We start from the raw sequence: 21,805 nt of genomic DNA, 5'->3' as shown, positions 1-21,805 counted from the left end.
GTTTGGTTGGTTTTAATTATTATAATTATTTATAATAATATATAAATTTACGGAGAAACTGGTCTTTGGCACACTTGGGGCACATCTGTATGTGTCAGTGCGGCTCTGGGAAGAGCAATGGCACTTCCTGGCACAGGGCTGCCAGGACTTACTGAAGCCGTGGGGTGAGGGGAGGGTAGGGTGCAGTCCCACCTTTGTCAGCATGAGCAATTGCTGAACCTGCTTGGACACACCACCCCAAATCGTGACGACATCTGGAAAGCAAGGGGACGACATGTCAAGCTCGAAGTCAGCAAGTCCATGGCCCATCAGCACATTTCTTAAAGGCGTTTGCAGATGCAGGTATGATCTGACACAGCTCCCAGGATGAACCCATCTGTGACTCTGGCTGAATTTTTTGACTGATATCAGTCTAACAGCCCTGCCACGCCCCAGGAAAGGCCTGCAGCTGCAGGAGCTATTAAAAGGGTTTTGGACAAGGGAATGCAGCCTGTAGGCATCTGAAATGGGAGGGCCTCTCTTAGCGCTAAGCCTTTTCTGAGAGCCGTGAGGCACAGGAGGCTGCAGCAGGAAGGAGCCACAGGCAGGGAGGGGCTCAGCTCCTCCGTGAGAGGCCTTGTTGAAATGCTGAAAAGTCAGCAGATTTCCTCCTGACACGTGTATTTCTGGCAGTTTCTTGGGAGCCCATCAGGAACCTCAGCCCTCTTCCAACCGTGCACGCATCTTTCCGGTCAGAGCCAGATGTCCACGTGTGACCCACCAGCAAGCGGAACCCGGCCACAGGACTGCCACCACGGACAGGGCAGGAGGCCACACACACAGCACCCTTGAGGCCTCCCCCGCAGACAGGGAGCTCGCTTTCCACAATTTGTAGAGTTCATATTAGTCTGTAGCTACACTCATAAGAGGTCCCAAATGCCTTACCATTGACAGAAAGCTTCTTGAGAGTGGGAAACGTGACCTTGGTGCAGCCCCTCAACCTCACTGCAGCGCTCAATGTTGGTGATTAGCGCTTCCAGGTTTGTCATGATCCTGCTTTGGGTCAGCACGTGAGGCTAGAGAGTGAAAGATCTGTGATTTTTCCTACTAGGAAACACTCTCTTTTTGATGTCCTCTGTGCTTCACCAAATAGCTCCTGCACCGTCCTACGCCTCCCTTTGTCCTCTGAGACTCTGAGCTACAGGAGAGACTTCTCGTGTCCTCCAGAGAAAACTGGATGCAAGAGCCTCCTTCAGCGCCCGAGCTCACTGAGGCACTGACAGAGAGGGCCTGGCGCGCTGTGGCATAAGGGGAGCTGCCATTGTGATGCGGAGGTGTCCCTTTGTGACCTGCGCTCAAGCCAGAGGGGTGCAGAGCCACTCCTTAACACAGCCCCTGTGGCCCAGCCAACTCGCTGGGCCCTGCAGCAGGAAGGGGGTTGCACGTTAGGGAACTGCTCCCCCACACACACACCCTCTCCTCACTCCCCAACGAGGCTGTGGGACAGGAAGAGCCTCTGAGATGTCACCAAAAGGAGGACACTGGGGAACACAGAACCACAGAAGGGTTAAGCTTGGACGGGACCTCTGGGTTCATCTGGTCCAAGCCCTGCTCAGGCAAGGCCACCGAGAGCCCCTTGCCGAGGACCACGTTCTGGTGGCTTTTCAGTATCTCCAAGGACAGAGGCCAGGCCCTTCAGCACCCTGGTGGCCTTCATGGGACTCTCCCCAGTAGGCCCCGGCCTCTCCCGTACTGGGGAGCTGTCCTGGTTTTGGCTACGATAGAGTTAATTTTCCTTCCTAGTAGCTGTTAATGTGCCGTGGTTTTGATTTAGGATAATAATCATGTTGATAACATGCTGATGTTTTAATTGTTGCAGAGCAGTGCTTGCACTAAGCCAAGGACTTTTCAGCTTCTCGCTCTGTCCTGCCAGCGGGCAGGCTGGGGTGCAGCAGGAGCTTGGAGGTGACAGAACCAGGACAGCTGACCTAAACTGGCCAAAGGGGTGTTCCATACCACATGATGTCTTGCTGAGCAAATAATAAGGGGTGGCTGGCTGGGGTGGGGGGACCACTGCTCAGGGAGGGGCGGGGCATCGGTCAGCGGGTGGTGAGCAACTGCATTGTGCATCTCTGGATGCTCTGGCTCTGGAGCATCCCCAAATGTGAATGGAGGGGTCCCGAGAGCATCTGGTGGCAAACAGAGGGCTCTGGCGCATCCCTAGAAGCAAACGGGGGCACCCAGAGTGTCACTGACAGGAAAGGGAACACTGGAACATCCTTTATCTTGTTCCCTGTCTCAAGTCCCCCTTTTCTTTATCCTAAGAAAATTCTTGTGCTTATAACACGCCTTCTTGATTCAAAGTTTTCAGAAAATTCTTACCACTTTCTACTTGGTGCTTGATTTGGTTACGCTTACAGGTTTCATCTAGTCCTTTCATACAGCACCAAAATGCACACTGTACCAATACACAGGTTAAGAATACTAGTAAAAGCAAGATCAATATTCCTACTAACAATTGCTTAAGCCAAGAAAAGTTGGGGAACCAAGAGGTCAGTTTGTTCCATAATTCTCAAACCCACGAGGTGTCAGCTTGAACTACCTTATGTAAGATCTTGGTCTTTTCCCAAATATTTTTGAGATCAGCCTCAATTCGTCCCTGCCTCATTTACATACATACAGCAACTAATATTTATTAAAGTGCAAACTCCCCCCCTTGGGACACTAATAAAAGGTCTAGTGCCTAAAACGTTCTTATTGAGTTGTTCTAGTTGCTTGCCCAAAACTGTAATATGTTGTTGCAGCTATAGGTTTCCTGCTTGTGTTAGATCTTCTCCTTTGTATGGCATTTGGTAAGGCCTGCCATACAGTATCTCAAAGGGGCTTAGTTCTACCAGTACATACCGGTTTCTTGACAGATTTTTAGCAATCTGTTTTTTTATCAAATGATTCATTTTTTTCACTCGGCCATTTGTGCGTAGTCTATACAGAGTGTGTTGGTGCCAGTCAATCCCCAGAACCACACCAAAGGCATATTTCGAATCTGTCCAAATGTTAATTCTTTTCCCTTTTGCCAGCTCAAGAGCTCTTACCAAGGCGATGATTTCAGCCTTTTGGGCTGATGTTTGTTATCGCATATCCTGTGGGGCAAAGTCCCTGGTGGACGAAGCTGCTGCCGTCTACATACCAACCCTCCGCATCTTCTAGGACGTTTCCTTTAAGTCTGGTCGGCTGAAGTATACCGCGTCCATGGTCTTGATGCAATAAACTCTGTTACTAAAGGAAGAGGCTGGGTTCACACTACTAATGCCAAAAAAAAAAATAGTAAACTAATAGTCCATTCTACACATTCCTTTTCTTCTTCGGTCGCTATCAACGGGTCATCTATGTATTGCAACAGTGTCCCCTTTTTCTGAAGGGGTTTTCTAAGCTTCAAGATCACAGGCTAGTTGTTTCCCAAATACAGTGGGGCTGTTCTTGAACCCCTGTGGTAACATAGTCCAAGTAAGCTGACTTTTTCGTCCTCTATTAGGATTTTCCCATTCAAAGGCAAGGAGTTTCTGGCTTTCCGTTGCCACGGGCAGGCAGAAAAAGGCATCCTTTCAATCTAGTACCGTGAACCAAACTTGACTGTTTTCTAATTTTGTCAAAAAGTTATAGGGATTGGCTACTACAGGGTATACATCTTTTGTGGTCCTATTGATGTCCCTTAAATCCTGAACTATGCGATAGGTTCCATCTGCTTTCTAACTCGGCCTATATGGAGTGTTATATTCTGACTCGCATTCAGTAATAGTCCATATTTAAGAAAGTTATTGATTATTCCTTCCATTCCCCTTCTGTCTTCCACCTTTACTGGGTATTGCTTTTAGCATACCTTGGGAGCATTTTCCTTTTTTTTTTTTTTTTTAATTTTTTTTTACAGGCACTACATTCTTTGCTCCCCCAGGTATTCCTGTAGCCCAAACTCCCAGATACATTTGGTTCATGATTACATCCATTCAGGGAGTCCTATCTAGAGCTTTCTCTGGAGTCACTCAGGAATAGATTTCAGAGTTTAATATGTTACCTTTATTTCCATTTTCCCTTGTCCAAAAGAAATCTTTGCATCCAATTTTTTCCAGCAAGTCCCTTCCTAATAAGGGCCTTGGCGAATTGGGCAAGTATAAAAATTGATGTATTCAACTCATTTTTCCCCAATTTAAATTTCAAGCACTGAAAAAAAAAAAAATCAACAAAAAACACCTTTTCCTGTTGGCCAGTTGCTCCTATTACATTTACAGACTCAGCACTTTTCCAGAATCAATTTTTGGATTAACACAGAGAAAGAGGCTCCCCGTAACCAACAAAAAATCCAAGCCTCTCTCTTCGTTCTCTAGCTTCATTTCTCTAGCTTGTTAGTAATAGGCAATAAATCTTACTGTCTCCCTATGCTGAGTCTGTTTTGCCCGTCACAATAATTGTTGACCGATCTCCCTGTCCTTCTCTCAACCCTTTGAGCCCTTTTTATTGTATTTCTCCCCCTTTCCCTTTGAGGAAGGGGAGTGAGGGAGTTGTTGTGGTGGAGCTTGGCCACCCACCCAAGTAAAACCACCACACCTCTAGTAACCTCTAAGAGCATTCTAGAAGTCTACCTGGAAAACCCAGCAGATGCTAGAGTGCACTGGGAGTGTTGTGAGGTCTCCAGGGGTCACAAGAGCACACCATGAGGCACTGGGATGCATGTCAGGTATGTTAAACAGCACTGGTGGGTGTGGGGGAGTGAACGAATGGCTGTATGGTGTTCAGATGCCTGCTGGGTTAACCACAAGATCCAGTCATGGCAGAAAGTCAGCCAGAGATCAAGAAGCTTTTGGACAACGCTGTCAGATATATGGTTTAATTTTTAGGTAGTCCTGTGTGAAGCCAGCTGTTAGACTTGACGATCAGTCCTTGTGAACCCCTTCCAACTCAGGATAGTTGATGATGATCTCCGTGAACTTGGCCCAGATCCCATGAGCTGACCTGATGAGTCACAAAGCTGTGCACACATCTCATGCTGCTAGGAGAAGAACTTCAGGTGAAATGAGTTTTCTTGAATGGAGTGTCTCTAGAGGCCAAGTATCCTGGCTCTGATGCGCTAGCTGTAGCCAGGGTTTTAGATACCACGGTAGGCAGGCCTGGTTGGGGGAACATAGCTAAACAAGGCGTGTGCCCTGTCAAGCTCCTTATCTGGAAAGTACAGGCGCATCTTGTCCAGGAGATGGCCTGGCCAGAAGTTATTGTCGCTTGACTTTTGATTCTTATTCTTCTCAAGAGGCCTAGAGAAAAAAGAAAGAAAAAAGAAAAGAAAAGAAAAAGGTAAGAGAGAGTGGCATGTTTTATGGAAATAAAATTCTCGGCAACTTCACTGCTATTACCAGTAATGGCAAATGCGAGCCTGACAAGAACCAGCTACTAGGACTTCTGGAAATCCCTGCCTGTCCTTCTTATACATGACTGACATTGGAAATGCCAACTTGCGAAGCTATCTTAAGAGCTGATGCGTTGCCTGTCACTGTAGTATATAAACTCTCTGAGATGAACTGGGAAGATTGTGCTCTATTTTGCAAAGTGTTTTTTCTCCTCAAAAGCTTCTCCAGTCTTGCAAAGTTGGATTCTTTAGGACTGCCTTTCTTCCACGAGCTCAGCTGTGAGGCTGAGTCTTTCTATTCAAGCGGATTTGGGAATCACTTTGACTAAAGAAGACGCTGCAAGTGCTATGACCAAGCTGGCAGTGGACATCCCAGTTTCATGGGTCAGGAAAGACCTTTGCACACTCATGAACTCCTTGGACAGTACGAGTCTGAAGACAGCAGGGACAAGGACAGCAAAAGAACTTGGACTCGTTTGGGAAGAAAAGCTTTTGTGGGTGACCTGAGATGGAAGAAAAATTAGGGCAAACTGCCTCTGTTCTCAGGGCTGACATTGTGTCTAGTGTCCAGAAAACATGCATCTCCAGATCCTACAGATAAATGTTGAGATGCAAAGAATGTTGCTCCGTAAAACAGATCTGCCACCTGCATCTGACTTTCCTCCTGCAACGTTTAGTAACGTTCTGAAGGGTCAGTTTTCTAGAGAAACAGAGGAACTGAGGTATAATGGGAGGAAAATAAGCACTGCCCTACTAGGAGCAGCTGGCTGCTGGCTGCACGCTTCTGCAGCGGGCTGCTTCTGCCCCTGACTGGGGAGCTTCTCCAGGCATCCACAGCTGGATTCTTTGGGATTGCCTTTCTTATGCAAGAAAAAACGTTCTCTGAGGGGATTTCCAAGAAGTGCTGGGTTGGCCTGACGAGGACCGTCTTAGGTGAGAAGTCTCTGTCATCTCTGCAGATTGGAGTACAGAGAAACTGTTCGCCAGCACCACTGCAACCCCGCAAGTCAGCACAAACACAGCCGTGGCCGTGTAGCTGAGAAGAGATCTCGCTCTCTCTCTGCTATCGCTCGCTGCTCCCTTGCAGCATCCTAATGTTTCACTTCAGTACCTCAGTACCACCTCTGATGCAGTGGGAGCTGATGCACAGCAGGGCAGCAGGAAGGGACTGATCATAAGCCCTCTTTGAACCAACCTTTTTTCTGCCTCTTTGGCCTGTTTTCCTGATGCACTTTTTGACTTGGACATGCTCAGAGAAGATGTGGCGTCAGCATGTCCTGTGCTGTAGTATCCTCCAGGCTGCCTGATCTTCCTCACGTCTTCTCCTTCTTTGATGATCTTGTCTCCTGGGTGCAGCAGGCCTGTTGACAAAGCGCACAGAGAAGAGCAACGGTGTATGGACAGCCAATGCTGAATATATTTATCCAAGAAAACTCTGTTCTCCTGTTGCCCCAAGCCTGTCCCCGTGCTGTCTCTCCCCATCCGATCCAGGTCACCTCTGGGTTTGGTCAGTGATACTGACCAGGAGGGGAAAGAAAAGACGTCCCCACTCTGGAAAGGAGGAAGACATGATGGCCCAGCAAGTACTGAGAGGACACGATGGCCCTGGCCAACTTCACATGGGGCCTCTTCCCCGCATTCTCTGCCCTGGGCTCAGGAGCCCCATTTCAGCTCAGCCCTTGGCTCACGTTGCAGGTATAGCAGTGTCCAGCTCTGACACAGCTGTGCCACAGCTGTGCCTGGCCATGGACCTGCCGAACCTGACCATGGTCTGGCCTCCCTGCTTGACCTTGCACCTGCCCCATCACCATGAGCTTGCCTCATTAGCTGCACTTGTGTTTGGTCCTGGCTACCAGTCCAGGGGGACGTGGCCCTGGCTGCTCTGTAGCGCTCTTTGCTAGCTCAGCCCTGCTCTGGCCCTGCTGATGGTATCGCTGATCCTAACCAGCAGCATCTGCCGTGGCCCTCCAAGGGCTGCAAACATTCTCCATCAGCAGTGCCCCACCCTGAACATGCATCGTGCTTCTGGGTCTTGGGAAGAGGCATGAGCATGTCAGGCTTAGTACGTTCACATTAGTACGTTCCTTGCTCTTTGCTTTACCTCTTTGCAGCGCTTTGTCAGTGAGACAAATGTTACGCTCCTTGCACAGCTTGGAGCAATTCAGATAGCTCACAACGGCATTTCTGCGATACCGGTCAACCAGTGCTCCCATGTCACCCTCTGTAGTTGATGGCAGGCAGTGTTCATCAACAGGTGCATCCCCAGATCTCACCAGCCGACACTTTTCTTTCCATTCTATCGGGCTGTCTTTGATCTGCAAGTAAAGGAATGGTCCCCGTTAGCTTTCAGTGAGGCCCTGGAGTTGCTACATTCCCTTTGGAGAAACTACAGGCAGGGATCCATCTCAGAAGTGTGTGTAGATGGGACTCAGCACCCTGCGATGGGACCAAGCACTTATCCGGGAGTACCATTCCCTTCCAGTGCCAGGCCCGCAGGCGGGTGCTCCCTAGAGCACCAGGCAGAAGAGCAGCATACTGGACATAGGTGCCCCAGATGAAAAAAGTCTCCCAGCCACCATCTTTTTCTGATTGTGTCAGGTTGACTAGAGCTCAGATGACTCCATTGCCACACCTAAACGTCGCTTCAACTCCCATTTCTTGCCACTTCAGTTACCCAGAAAAGAGTGTTTACATCACCAAAGTGTTCAGAAGCCAAACCAGTTGTTTGAGACAGCTTGTAGCATCTCAGCTGTGAGGCACTATGTGGTCAAGGGACTACCTGACCTTCTACTCTGAGAAGTTAATATTCAGAACAATCTCCAACCTTGTCCTTTGCTGCCCACCCCACATTCGCAAGCACGTAGAGGTGCGCCTTTTTCCTGCCACAGTACCTTCTCCAGCCGTCTCCTCTCTCTTGAGCGTTTTCCAATCTCTTCCATTTCATCACAGTTTAAATGTCGCCGGCCTGGCTCAATGTTGACTGGGGGCACTTCCAAGAGTGTTAGCTTTTTCTTTGGGCTCGGTAGGAGAGCAAGGCTTCGTCCCCACAGCTTTGTCCCCAGCAGAAGGTGGAGAAGTGGCAGCTTTGCAAGCGTTTCTCCGGACCTGAGGCTGTACATCTACAGCAGTTTAAAAAGCAAACAAATGAAAAGCTCAGAGAAACCCTGTTAGACAGTAGCAGAAATAAAAAACAAGACTGATCAATGTTTATAAGGCAAAAAGCTCTGGCATTTTGTGCAGTCTGGAGCACCCAACAGATGACGGTCTTTGAATGGAAGCATCCTTTAGCTTTCAATCCAGGCATACGTATTACAGACTACTCCCATCTCCGCTTTGCCCCATTCTGTTTCACGCTCACAATACATGTTTAGTCTACAAAACAATTAGTACAACAACACAGCAGCAAAACGCCTCTTCTCTCCAAGATGTGAAACCTTCAGACAAAAATGACACGGGTACCATGGCAAGCCTTCAGGTTTGGGCTAGGTTTTAAAGAGTAGGACCTTTGAATCTGCATTATCCAGCTGCCCTCAACAGCTGGAGAAAGGGTCTGCTTCTGATCAGCCGGATGATCAACGCTAACCAATAAAATACAGTACAGGAGGTTAAACCTCAGGGTTCAGATTCCGAGTCAAACCGAAAAGACCGGATAAGCTGTCTCCCCACAAACGGGCTGAGTATTGCACTTCCCCTGGATTCTTTAGCTTCTCCCCAGAGGTCTCCTTTCAGCAACCCCGTTGCAGGACAGTAGTGGCAAGGAGCCATATTCTGGACTCACTTTGGCATTCCCTAATGCCACCTGTGTACTTTTAGGGCATCTGTAAGGATATAGAGAGAGATTCCCAGCCCAGGGTTCTCCTCTCACCTTTGCTGGTCTCTTTGGGCTGTCCTTTCCTCATTTCCAGCCATTGCTTTTGACATTCCATCAGCTCTTCACTGCTTATATAATTCCCCCGTTTTGAAGAAGTCAAGAAGATGACCACATCCTCCAGTTCCTTGTCACTGATGGGAACTTTTGCCTGGCAACCAAAACAGAAGACGACAGTGTGATCAATAAAAAAACAAGGCTTGGCCCAGAGTAGGGGGATGAGCTTTGCTGTTGTTTTAAATGCTTTTTCAGAAAAGGCACAGAGGCAACCTGTTGAGCTTTTAAGCTTTACAGGAGTTTACCAAGCACTGAAAAATTTACCGGTCTTCTGCTGGCCTCTGCTGAGCTCTCAGTTTTCAGTGTGCCAAACTTCTCAGCCATCTGGGCGTCAAGAAGCTAATTTGGCTTGGAACAGAATACCAGAAAACACCTGAACTGCTAAACCCTAACAGACCTGGACATGCTCTTGACAGTTCTGTACCGCTGCAGCCTGTGGAAAGTGAGGCTCAGCATGAGCTCTGCTGTGCCAACAGGTACTAAAAGGCAGTGCAGCGGGCAGACATATGAAACTGGTCAAGGAAAGACCAAGTATCACCACGAGGAAACTTGATGCCACTTCAGGCCACGTTACTCAGCACCGACTGTCTTTAGAGACTATGAGGCAATGAGTTTCACTCCCTCCTGGGACTCAGTCTGGGTGACACCTCGCATCCCCTGCAGCCTTCCCTTCCCTCTTCCCTTCAACATTTCACTGGCTGTGGGAGCCATCCTCTGAGAGTAACACAAGAGAAGTTGGAGCTTTTCCAGTTCTCTGGGTTGGCATGCAGCAAAACAAGGCAAAGTTGCAGCAGTTCCTTACTTTTCTCTTCCCTACATACCTCCTTGATGACTTTAATGAAGTCTGCTCTCATGATCTTTCTCTGTTCCATTCCAGCCTTTCTGAAGATGTCTACCATTGTCAACTTCTGTTGTTGTAGGAGGTTATGCAGTTTGAGAAGAGCTTGAGGGTATGGTGCACGAATAAGGGGAAGGCTACCCTTCTTCCGGGTCTGGCTCCTTGTTGGTGGTGAGCACTGAAAAGGAATTAGAAAATACCCTCAAATCACCGTTATCCAGAATCACTGTGCCAGCAGATGCAGAAGTGGCTGGGATAAAGCAGTGTCACGCTGCCGACGTATGAGCAGATGCTGAGGCCGTGGCACGGCCACAGGAGATGAAGTACAGTAATCCCAAGAGTGGCACAACACAAGGTATACTTACGTCTGGCCTGTCGGTCACGGCTGACTTGCTTTTAGCCCTCTGGTCTACTCCAGCTGCCATTATTCGTTTCCTGACTCTACTTTCCAGTCTGCTTAAGGTAGGTTTATGACTCAGCCATTTCTCAACATCTCCAAAGCTTTCCAGCTGAGATCGGAGTTGCTTCCTCTCCTGAATCCAAGCCTCCAGCTTTTTGTAGATCATCTTTTGTATCACAGGTGATCTCTGGGGAGCTGAGGCTATCTTCTTCTTCCTGTAGCTGCTGAAAAACAGACAAATGACAGAAATCGGTGTCCTGAGTTGGTTTCAAACAGGGAGAGCCTGGTCTTGCCATACAGGGAGCAAAAACGAATGCGACATCTGGAGCATGGAGCAAACCTACTTGCTTTCCGTTTAAAGACAAACTTTGGATACAGTTTTCTCCAATGGTACAGTTTGAAACCCTGCTCCAAAACCACTTCTGGCTTGACATTAGTCAAACCATCAGCCGTATCCTCGCTGCTTGTGTTAGTACTTTTAACAACAGATGAGCTTCTTACAAAACCTACTGTTGAGATCGCATTGGTATAATGGTTTTGGAGGGGACTTCCTGCTCTGAGGCTTTTCTGAGATAGAGATGGGAGGGGTGTCTGGGCCTGCCACCAATCCCAGGTGTATGAGAGCGCTGAGAAACAGCCATCGGGCAGTCACAGAACAGCATCAAGACACGTGCGTCCTGCCTCTTATCAAGGTGTTGGCTCCCTGCCCTGAAAGAGCAGCTGGAACAAAACGTCAGCTGTTACGCTCACGAAAATGAGTCTTAGTGCTCTTCATGTTAACTGAAGAGACCGGAAGTAACAGCTGCTCCTGGAGCTCTCCTGCAGCATGCTGCAGCTGGAGCTGCCTCAAGCCACTGGACTCAAGTTCCAGGGCAGGGAAAAGGTGTCCTCCTGTCAAGGGACAGAGAGTGTGCTTCTGCCCTCACTCTGCTAGACTGCTCTTGGTGTCCCCTGGCTTCTACCAGGAATTCCTTCCTCATGGCAATGTGCCAGCGGCAATAAAAGCAACAGCCACGTGCCCTGCTCTCTAGAGGTGGCAATATTGCTGGGACTCAGGAGACCTTCACAACTCAGCTTCACCCCAGCCAGCAAAATGCTACTCTGTGGGATGCTTTACAGGGCCTCCCCGTACCTGGGCCATCCACATCTCATCCCTTTGTCTCTCATCTTGCTCTTCCAGCTCTTCTGGAAATGTGACCCTTTTTGCTTCTCTGGTCTCTTCTTTCTCCTTGCTGGCCACGGATGCCTCCAGTTTCCCTCCAGCCTGCATCCCCAGTACAGAGCGTGCTTCCTAGAGGAACCCAGAAATGCAATAGCAGCAGTTATTCATCTGGTTTTTTTCTTTTTCATTTTATTTTTATTTTTAATACTGTTCTTCTCTCTCCCTCATCTTCTCTATTTTTCCCTGAAGGTTCGTCAGCAATTTTTTGCTCCCAGGTTCTTACAGACGCAACCAGAAAGCCATTCTGTTATGACCAATGAGCTAACTCATGAACGAGCTATTTTTCAAAATGGGCCACTGCTTTTTTTCTTTCTTTCTTTCTTTCTTTCTTTCTTTCTTTCTTTCTTTCTTTCTTTCTTTCTTTCTTTCTTTCTTTCTTTCTTTCTTTCTTTCTTTCTTTCTTTCTTTCTTTTTTTCTGAAGTAAACTATGCCCAAATAAAGTTTCTGGCATGCTCCATGAAACTATGGATGTGAACAGGGGATTGCTAAGATTCAGAGAAATGCACATCTTTGAAATACTCAGAACAGAAAAATGGACATACAGTAAAGGGATCTTTTCACAATAAACATCTAAGTATTTAGCGCGTACATCCTTTTCCTAAGATACCCCCACATGATCATCTACAATCAAAAGAGACACAAAAATTATCTTGGTCCATGTTACATACCTGTCCTGTGTGTCTATGATCTTCAGAAGTAAGCAATGGCAATTTAAGCCTCTTGCAGGGAGTTTCTTTGTGCTGCCTTCCTTCTGGGTCTGGACATTCAGGGAACAGTCTGAAAATAAACACCAGCATGAGTCAGGAAGTGAATCTGAGTGCAGGAAGAGTTTCTTTTCTCCACCCTCTCTCCAAACTGAGAGACCAGGCTCATGGAAATCTAAAGAACCATGCGCATGACTCGCAGCTGCTGGGATAATGATCAGCATTAATCACCAAGAAGACCTCAACACTGGAAGCAGTCAGGAGATAAAGGAAGACACATAAGAGAGTCACAAGACACCGCAACACAATTCCCACAAGCACCTGTGAGGCACTTCCCATCCAGCAAGGCAATGCCTGCATAGTGACGTGTGTTGAGGCAGGGCACGCTTGGACAGGGCAGAGCATCCCCCCCACTCAGGAGAATAGCTCATCTGCCGGCTGTCTACCTACAGCTAAACCGCCGTGGTCTGCACCAGGCAGAAAGCTCTTTCTAGAAAGTCTGTGGCGACCCAGACTGAATGCCCGCTCAAAAGGCAGCAGTTCAGGTCTCTGGATGCAGGGAGTGCCTGAGCCTGTCGCTGCCATCAGAGGGTGGCAGAGACTCCGTGTGTGTGTGAGGTGAGCAGGTGGATGACCTGGTCAGCCTGGTGGCAGAGCTCAGGGAGGAGGTGGAGAGGCTAAGGGCTATCGGGGAGTGTGAGCAGGAGTTAGACTGGTGGAGCAACTCCCTGCCAGGCCTGAAAGAAAGGCACCGGGGTGAGACACCCCAGCAAGTGGTGGACCCCCTGCCCTGTCGCTGTCGGGCAGAGGGAGGGACCTAGGAGATGAAGAGGAATGGGAACGGGTCCCTGCTCGGTGTCGCAGGGAACCCTCTCCCTACCAGCTTTGCCTTCCCAGGCGCACTTACACAACACGTTTGAGGCCTTGGAGCTTGAGAGACTAGTGGGGGAGGATGTGTTTGAAAGTCCACCCAGGAGGCTGCCTAGGGCGAGGAAGTTGACTCCACACCTCAGGACTGCCTCCACCAAGAAAGAAAGAAGGGTAATCGTTGTAGGCAACTCCCTTCTCAGGGGAACAGAGGGCCCTATATGTCGGCCTGACCCTACCCGTAGGAAGTCTGCTGCCTCCCTGGGGCCCAGGTCAGGGACATTGCCAGAAACCTTCCCAACCTGGTTCGCCCCTCTGATTGCTATCCTCTATTGATAGTCCAGGCTGGCAGTGATGAAATTGCTGAGAGAAGCCTGGAGGCTATCCAAAGGGATTTCAGGGGACTGGGGCGGTTAGTAGATGGAGCGGGAGTACAGGTGGTGGTTTCCTCCATCCCTACAGTGCAAGGGAAGGGTACAGAGTGGGTACTCCCACATGCCCAGTGATAGGACGAGGGGGAAATGGGCTAAAGTTGCGCCAGGGGAGGTTTTGTTGGATATTGGGACAAACATCTTTACGGAAAGGGTTGTCAGGCACTGCGTTGGGATGCCCAGGGAAGTGGTTGAGTCACCGTCCCTGGAGGTCTTCAAAAGACGTTTAGACGTAGAGCTTAGTGATATGGTTTAGTGGAGGACTTGTTAGTGTTAGGTCAGAGGTTGGACTAGGTGATCTTGGAGGTCTCTTCCAACCTCAATGATTCTGTCGTTCTGCGATTCAGTATAAGGGCCAGTTCTCTTCAATGTCTTTATCGATGATCTGGATGAGGGGATCGAGTGCACCCTCAATAAGTTTGCAGACGACATCAAGTCAGGTGCAACCAGCACCTGACTTCAGAGCAATCTGAGCAACCAGCTCTGACTTCAGAGCTGATCACACTTGCAGCAGCCCACTGGACTGAGACCTCCTGAGAAGTAGGATCCTATAAAGCATGCCACACAAGCACAAGAGCATGAGGCCACTCTAACAAATCCTTTACATCTCACCTGCCAGGAGGCTCTTTTGCCTTTGTTTTCTCCTCTGCTTCTTCCTTCACTTTAGCTGTGGCCAACGTGTTTGGAGAAAGTCTCCTTCGCAATCGCAGAAGTTGTAATGTATGAAGAGACGCTGTAAACACAAAAGGAGAAAACCTCTCAGGACATCAGGCACAGATCTGCTCTGCAATGTTATAAGCTAGTTGAGGTATCCCTGTGACTCCTTCTGAGACCTGTTTTCCAGAAGATTGCAAGCCCTTTCCTGACACCAGGTCCCATCTGACCTTTGATATCCACAGTGCTGCATTACTCCTTTTGGTGTGAGCTTTCTACTGCTGCAGCAAGTCCATCCCCTCTGAACAGTGGGGGTTTTGCGGGGAGACGCATTTTGGTGCCTAACAATCTCTTTTGGGGCAACAATTTCTTGGAGCGGCATAAATGGTTTTTATACACAGGCTTTCTATCCTGGTGCATTCAACTCAAGCACATTATATCTGTGATATTCACGAGGAATTAAGAATGAGGAGTTCCCAGCTTTAGAGGAGAACCAAAGTTTTGGCACAGCTTGGCAACCTTTGTGCACTGTTCTCTACACAATTTTTCTCTCATCAAATGACAACATGGTGATTCAAAGGGGTGTGCCCAACCCCTCAGTCTCCCACAACTCAAGACGGAGTTTGTTATTCACGGTGCTAGTGGACTTGCCAAACATTTACTCCCTCCTGCACAAACAAACCCATAAAATGGAAGAGAGGCACTCTTTGGCACGTAATGCAGGGGAAAAACATCCTTCAGCACTATCTTGTTCAAAATGTGTCCCTTGAGATTTACCAGGAGGTGTAAACAGAGGCACAGAGGGTGCCTCTGCTATCCCAGGCATCTCACTGTAACCTGAGTGCCAAGCACCCCCCAGTGAGGACAACAGGGAAAGGCACAAACCTCCACCAGCAGTCAGTCATTAACATTACCTTGTTCATCAAGCATCTCTTCCTCTGCAAGATGCTCCCTAGCAAGCCGAGGTACCGCCTTAATCTCAAACCTGGAAATAGGAAGAAGGCAGCATTCTGTGAAAAGGGCTCCTTTGCCAGATTAATGTCAAGGTATCTGTGGGGAGTCCAACACATGCCCTAAACCATTCAAACTGAGCAGTGCTGGCCTCGGGGAACAGCTCAGCTGCCCCTCGCTAGACAGAGGTTTGGGTTTTTATTTTGCCCCAGTGCTCCTGTGTCATCCTGACACAAGAAGGCATTTCAGAGTTCCTTTGATTGGACACGAGTTTCACAAAAGACATGGAAACATCACAGACAGAGGACAAGCATAGATCTGGTCCTTGTTCCACCTGCTAAGAGATCCTGTCCGTGTTGCATTCAAAACAACAGAAATATTAGGATCTTACTTCTTTTAGATATTTTGGCAGTTTTAACCACATAAAAGAGAAGAAGCAGATGAAACATTAGGTGAGTTGCTTCAACGCCTCTGCAGAGCAAACCAGTTGCCTCTGACTGGAGTAACGGTAAAATGCAGAACACAGTCAGTAACTGAGGATGATGCATAAGTCCAAGCTAAGCAAAAGCAAGGATGAAATTAACTGCAAAACAGTAATTTGGAAGAGCACTACCGATCATGAGCTGAGCACACGTGAGTGTGCACAGAGAAGGGTTGCAGGAACAAATATACTCACTGAGGGAGCAGGTGGGCACGGCCAAAATGGCTTGGAAAGAGGGCAGTTTCTTTGTCCAGTCTGACCAACTTTTTCTGCAGCAGGGACAGAAACATCTGACATCAGTCCAAGGAAATGATCTCAACAGTCACAGAGGCCTTTCTATAGCTCCACGAATTCACTGCCTCTCAGCAAACTTCTTGACAAGCGCCTCAGCCAGTTAAAACACACTGCACAGCACATGATCTGCTAGGGTGAGGAACACTGCCAACCTTTTCACAAGGACCGTAGTTAACAGCCTCAGCCTGTGAACAAGTCAACGGAGCAAACACAAGGGAAGGCCCATCGTGAGCCCCGGCTTCCAGCTGCTGCTTTCAGTGGGGTCACTTGCTTTAACTATTCCTGAATGCAGCGCAAATGGGTCAGAGCTGGTTTTATCCCCAGAGTTCTTCATAGGAGTCAGAGGATTGCATTGGCAGTGTGGAGGAACACAGAGACCAGACCTTTTCTGCTGGGTCAGGAGAACCACACCAACGGCCTGCCTGCAGCCAAAAGGGCCTGGTGTCCTTGTGCCTCAGCCTCACACCCGCAGCGGGGGGACATCATCAGCCTAGCCGTTGCTTTGGCTTTTTTCCTATTTATGGCGAGGCCCTTCCAGGGCTATCCTTTGCCCAGCAACGATACGACTGCACGCATTGCCAGCAGTCATACAGCAAATAAAAGAAGGAAAACAAAAGCTTTCACTGCGATGGACTGTGCCTAGCTCCAGCGTCCTGGCAGCTCACAGCTGCCAGCAGGGCTCAGTGCCCCCAGCCTTTGATGGGGCTTCAAACCCTCTCTAAGTAGGACTGCAGAAACAATAAACTTACAGCGACCAGCTTCTCTACCACGTATGTGGACTTGTTGAGACTGTGTAAAAACTCTTCAGAAAATGTCATTTTCACTCTTTGCCCTCGGATAGCAAGAGTGCCAACATCCTTTAACGTGAAGTCCGTGTCTTCCCTATTTGTGAGGATGCGGTAGAAGTATTGCAAGGTCTCCTCCAAACAGCTCTGCACAGTTTCCTTGGTGTAGGGACGTTCAAGCGTATATTCTCATAGCTCAGCACCACTATCTTCATATCATCTGGAAAAAATGAGGAACAATGCAACCTGCACTGCAGTTGAGCAGATTCAAACAAAGTGCCAGGAGCTTCCAGCTCAAACATGCTGCTGTAGCTGCCGTCGTCTAAGCCTGGTACGACTCCTTAAAGCAGCTGATGTATGCTCCCCCTCAAGATAAACTGAAATCACTCCATCAATGTACCAAGTGCACAGCTGTGACTCCTCAGCCCAACAACCTCAGCCGTCCGCGGAACGCAGGAGGAGGAGGCGAGAAGAATGCGGCTGGTTCCCATGCAAAGAGCCCAGGCTCAGTGCACTCCTGGTCTGGGGAGACCTGCCTCGCACTGAGACAGGCAAGCACAAGAACTCTTCCAGACAGTTCTGGACAGTCCCTGTGGCCTTCAAAACTGAGGACCAAATGTCTCTGCTTTTGGTACCAGAGCCCTTTACCCCGGGGCTGCCCGACGGAAGTTCCTATCCAGGAGAAGCTGGGAGCCATTGGAAAGAGAAGAACCACCCCAAATGAAGCACCAAGCTCTCAGTGCTGCGCAGGTCTCATCCATGGCACACTGTAGCCAAAGCAATGGCAGCAGTCGACAGAAATTACAGCAAATCTGGCCATTGATGGCTTTCTATGCCAGCCGTCTTTTCTGTCTCTCAGGGCCTTCCGATGGCATCTGAGCTGTCTATCAGCACTTCTAAACAGCAATCAGCACAACCCCTTAATAGATGTACACATGGGAAAACAAGACTTTAATTGGTATTCTTACCAGGAACACGTACACAACGGTGTTTCAGCTCACGAATCTGTCCAAGAGTCTTGGACAGCGAAAACACAGGTCTCCGAAATGTGAGCACCTGGCCGTTTTCAAAAGATAACCATTTTTTAATATGGGAATGTCCCCAGTCCTGTTACAGTGACGGCCCGAGGCTGGTAAAGAAAAGAAGGGGAAGCATGTTTAAGTTGGAAAACAGAGTGAGGACTTGTGACATCTTGCAAGGGGGTGCCCTGTGCCCTGCCCACTCCTAATGCGGCATGGGGTAAGATGGGGGAGCTGGGAAAGCTCATGAGAGCTGAGTATGCCCACATACTCAGGGCATTTTCTCTCCCTTTCCTTTGCCCCTCAAGAAAATATGCGGTGAAGTAAAGCAGGTGGAGGAGGTCTAGCCCATCCTTCAGCTAGGTCCCTTCCAGCAACTGGGGATAACCCTGGAAGCATCCCCAGCTGTCTGTTTGCTCTCTCCACTCTGAGAGCGAAGAACAGAGAAGCCCCCAGCAAGTTCTGAACACATTTTTTCCTGCCGTTTTATATCTTCGATATAAATATGAATACTTGATTTTTTGTTTGGTTGGTTTTAATTATTATAATTATTTATAATAATATATAAATTTACGGAGAAACTGGTCTTTGGCACACTTGGGGCACATCTGTATGTGTCAGTGCGGCTCTGGGAAGAGCAATGGCACTTCCTGGCACAGGGCTGCCAGGACTTACTGAAGCCGTGGGGTGAGGGGGAGGGGTAGGGTGCAGTCCCACCTTTGTCAGCATGAGCAATTGCTGAACCTGCTTGGACACACCACCCCAAATCGTGACGACATCTGGAAAGCAAGGGGACGACATGTCAAGCTCGAAGTCAGCAAGTCCATGGCCCATCAGCACATTTCTTAAAAGGCGTTTGCAGATGCAGGTATGATCTGACACAGCTCCCAGGATGGAACCCATCTGTGACTCTGGCTGAATTTTTGACTGATATCAGTCTAACAGCCCTGCCACGCCCCAGGAAAGGTCTGCAGCTGCAGGAGCTATTAAAAGGGTTTTGGACAAGGGAATGCAGCCTGTAGGCATCTGAAATGGGAGGGCCTCTCTTAGCGCTAAGCCTTTTCTGAGAGCCATGAGGCACAGGAGGCTGCAGCAGGAAGGAGCCACAGGCAGGGAGGGGCTCAGCTCCTCCGTGAGAGGCCTTGTTGAAATGCTGAAAAAGTCAGCAGATTTCCTCCTGACACGTGTATTTCTGGCAGTTTCTTGGGAGCCCATCAGGAACCTCAGCCCTCTTCCAACCGTGCACGCATCTTTTCCGGTCAGAGCCAGATGTCCACGTGTGACCCACCAGCAAGCGGAACCCGGCCACAGGACTGCCACCACGGACAGGGCAGGAGGCCACACACACAGCACCCTTGGAGGCCTCCCCGCAGACAGGGAGCTCGCTTTCCACAATTTGTAGAGTTCATATTAGTCTGTAGCTACACTCATAAGAGGTCCCAAATGCCTTACCATTGACAGAAAGCTTCTGAGAGTGGGAAACGTGACCTTGGTGCAGCCCTCAACCTCACTGCAGCGCTCAATGTTGGTGATTAGCGCTTCCAGGTTTGTCATGATCCTGCTTTGGGTCAGCACGTGAGGCTAGAGAGAGTGAAAGATCTGTGATTTTTCCTACTAGGAAACACTCTCTTTTTGATGTCCTCTGTGCTTCACCAAATAGCTCCTGCACCGTCCTACGCCTCCCTTTGTCCTCTGAGACTCTGAGCTACAGGAGAGACTTCTCGTGTCCTCCAGAGAAAACTGGATGCAAGAGCCTCCTTCAGCGCCCGAGCTCACTGAGGCACTGACAGAGAGGGCCTGGCGCGCTGTGGCATAAGGGGAGCTGCCATTGTGATGCGGAGGTGTCCCTTTGTGACCTGCGCTCAAGCCAGAGGGGTGCAGAGCCACTCCTTAACACAGCCCCTGTGGCCCAGCCAACTCGCTGGGCCCTGCAGCAGGAAGGGGGTTGCACGTTAGGGAACTGCTCCCCCACACACACACCCTCTCCTCACTCCCCCAACGAGGCTGTGGGACAGGAAGAGCCTCTGAGATGTCACCAAAAGGAGGACACTGGGGAACACAGAACCACAGAAGGGTTAAGCTTGGACGGGACCTCTGGGTTCATCTGGTCCAAGCCCTGCTCAGGCAAGGCCACCGAGAGCCCCTTGCCGAGGACCACGTTCCTGGTGGCTTTTCAGTATCTCCAAGGACAGAGGCCAGGCCCTTCAGCACCCTGGTGGCCTTCATGGGACTCTCCCCAGTAGGCCCCGGCCTCTCCCGTACTGGGGAGCTGTCCTGGTTTTGGCTACGATAGAGTTAATTTTCCTTCCTAGTAGCTGTTAATGTGCCGTGGTTTTGATTTAGGATAATAATCATGTTGATAACATGCTGATGTTTTAATTGTTGCAGAGCAGTGCTTGCACTAAGCCAAGGACTTTTCAGCTTCTCGCTCTGTCCTGCCAGCGGGCAGGCTGGGGTGCAGCAGGAGCTTGGAGGTGACAGAACCAGGACAGCTGACCTAAACTGGCCAAAGGGGTGTTCCATACCACATGATGTCTTGCTGAGCAAATAATAAGGGGTGGCTGGCTGGGGTGGGGGGACCACTGCTCAGGGAGGGCGGGGCATCGGTCAGCGGGTGGTGAGCAACTGCATTGTGCATCTCTGGATGCTCTGGCTCTGGAGCATCCCCAAATGTGAATGGAGGGGTCCCGAGAGCATCTGGTGGCAAACAGAGGGCTCTGGCGCATCCCTAGAAGCAAACGGGGGCACCCAGAGTGTCACTGACAGGAAAGGGAACACTGGAACATCCTTTATCTTGTTCCCTGTCTCAAGTCCCCCCTTTTCTTTATCCTAAGAAAATTCTTGTGCTTATAACACGCCTTCTTGATTCAAAGTTTTCAGAAAATTCTTACCACTTTCTACTTGGTGCTTGATTTGGTTACGCTTACAGGTTTCATCTAGTCCTTTCATACAGCACCAAAATGCACACTGTACCAATACACAGGTTAAGAATACTAGTAAAAGCAAGATCAATATTCCTACTAACAATTGCTTAAGCCAAGAAAAGTTGGGGAACCAAGAGGTCAGTTTGTTCCATAATTCTCAAACCCACGAGGTGTCAGCTTGAACTACCTTATGTAAGATCTTGGTCTTTTCCCAAATATTTTTGAGATCAGCCTCAATTCGTCCTTGCCTCATTTACATACATACAGCAACTAATATTTATTAAAGTGCAAACTCCCCCCTTGGGACACTAATAAAAGGTCTAGTGCCTAAAACGTTCTTATTGAGTTGTTCTAGTTGCTTGCCCAAAACTGTAATATGTTGTTGCAGCTATAGGTTTCCTGCTTGTGTTAGATCTTTCTTCCTTTGTATGGCATTTGGTAAGGCCTGCCATACAGTATCTCAAAGGGGCTTAGTTCTACCAGTACATACCGGTTTCTTGACAGATTTTAGCAATCTGTTTTTTTATCAAATGATTCATTTTTTTCACTCGGCCATTTGTGCGTAGTCTATACAGAGTGTGTTGGTGCCAGTCAATCCCCAGAACCACACCAAAGGCATATTTCGAATCTGTCCAAATGTTAATTCTTTTCCCTTTTGCCAGCTCAAGAGCTCTTACCAAGGCGATGATTTCAGCCTTTTGGGCTGATGTTTGTTATCGCATATCCTGTGGGGCAAAGTCCCTGGTGGACGAAGCTGCTGCCGTCTACATACCAACCCTCCGCATCTTCTAGGGGCGTTTCCTTTAAGTCTGGTCGGCTGAAGTATACCGCGTCCATGGTCTTGATGCAATAAACTCTGTTACTAAAGGAAGAGGCTGGGTTCACACTACTAATGCCAAAAAAAAATAGTAAACTAATAGTCCATTCTACACATTCCT

General features: G+C 48.9%; 2 protein-coding genes across 2 annotated transcripts; both read right to left on the bottom strand.

Moving 5' to 3' along the window:
• Positions 1–4,844: 4,844 nt before the first annotated feature.
• Positions 4,845–8,378, bottom strand: LOC136788098 (EF-hand calcium-binding domain-containing protein 12-like). The gene is made up of 4 exons (XM_066985987.1): positions 8,263–8,378; positions 7,473–7,686; positions 6,567–6,732; positions 4,845–5,279 (listed from the first exon to the last, which is right to left on the bottom strand). Exons 1-4 carry the CDS (start codon positions 8,308–8,310, stop codon positions 5,117–5,119), a joined length of 591 nt encoding a protein of 196 aa, XP_066842088.1. The 5' UTR covers positions 8,311–8,378; the 3' UTR covers positions 4,845–5,116.
• A 2-nt stretch (positions 8,379–8,380) lies between these two features.
• LOC136788080 (coiled-coil domain-containing protein 81-like) lies at positions 8,381–18,827 on the bottom strand (the record flags this gene model as incomplete). The annotated part of the gene is given in 15 exon segments (XM_066985877.1): positions 8,381–8,490; positions 9,237–9,390; positions 10,118–10,312; positions 10,500–10,688; positions 10,690–10,758; positions 11,667–11,825; positions 12,426–12,534; positions 14,372–14,492; positions 15,328–15,398; positions 16,041–16,114; positions 16,889–17,097; positions 17,100–17,144; positions 17,893–18,016; positions 18,018–18,053; positions 18,661–18,827. Coding segments are annotated over 15 exon segments (1,749 nt in total), but the record flags the coding sequence as incomplete, so codon positions are not given.
• Positions 18,828–21,805: the final 2,978 nt, after the last annotated feature.

The sequence above is a fragment of the Anser cygnoides genome, chromosome 33 (assembly GCF_040182565.1).
Source record: "Anser cygnoides isolate HZ-2024a breed goose chromosome 33, Taihu_goose_T2T_genome, whole genome shotgun sequence".
Classification (NCBI taxonomy): Eukaryota; Metazoa; Chordata; class Aves; order Anseriformes; family Anatidae; genus Anser; species Anser cygnoides.
This window is presented reverse-complemented; position numbering and strand designations above follow the sequence as displayed.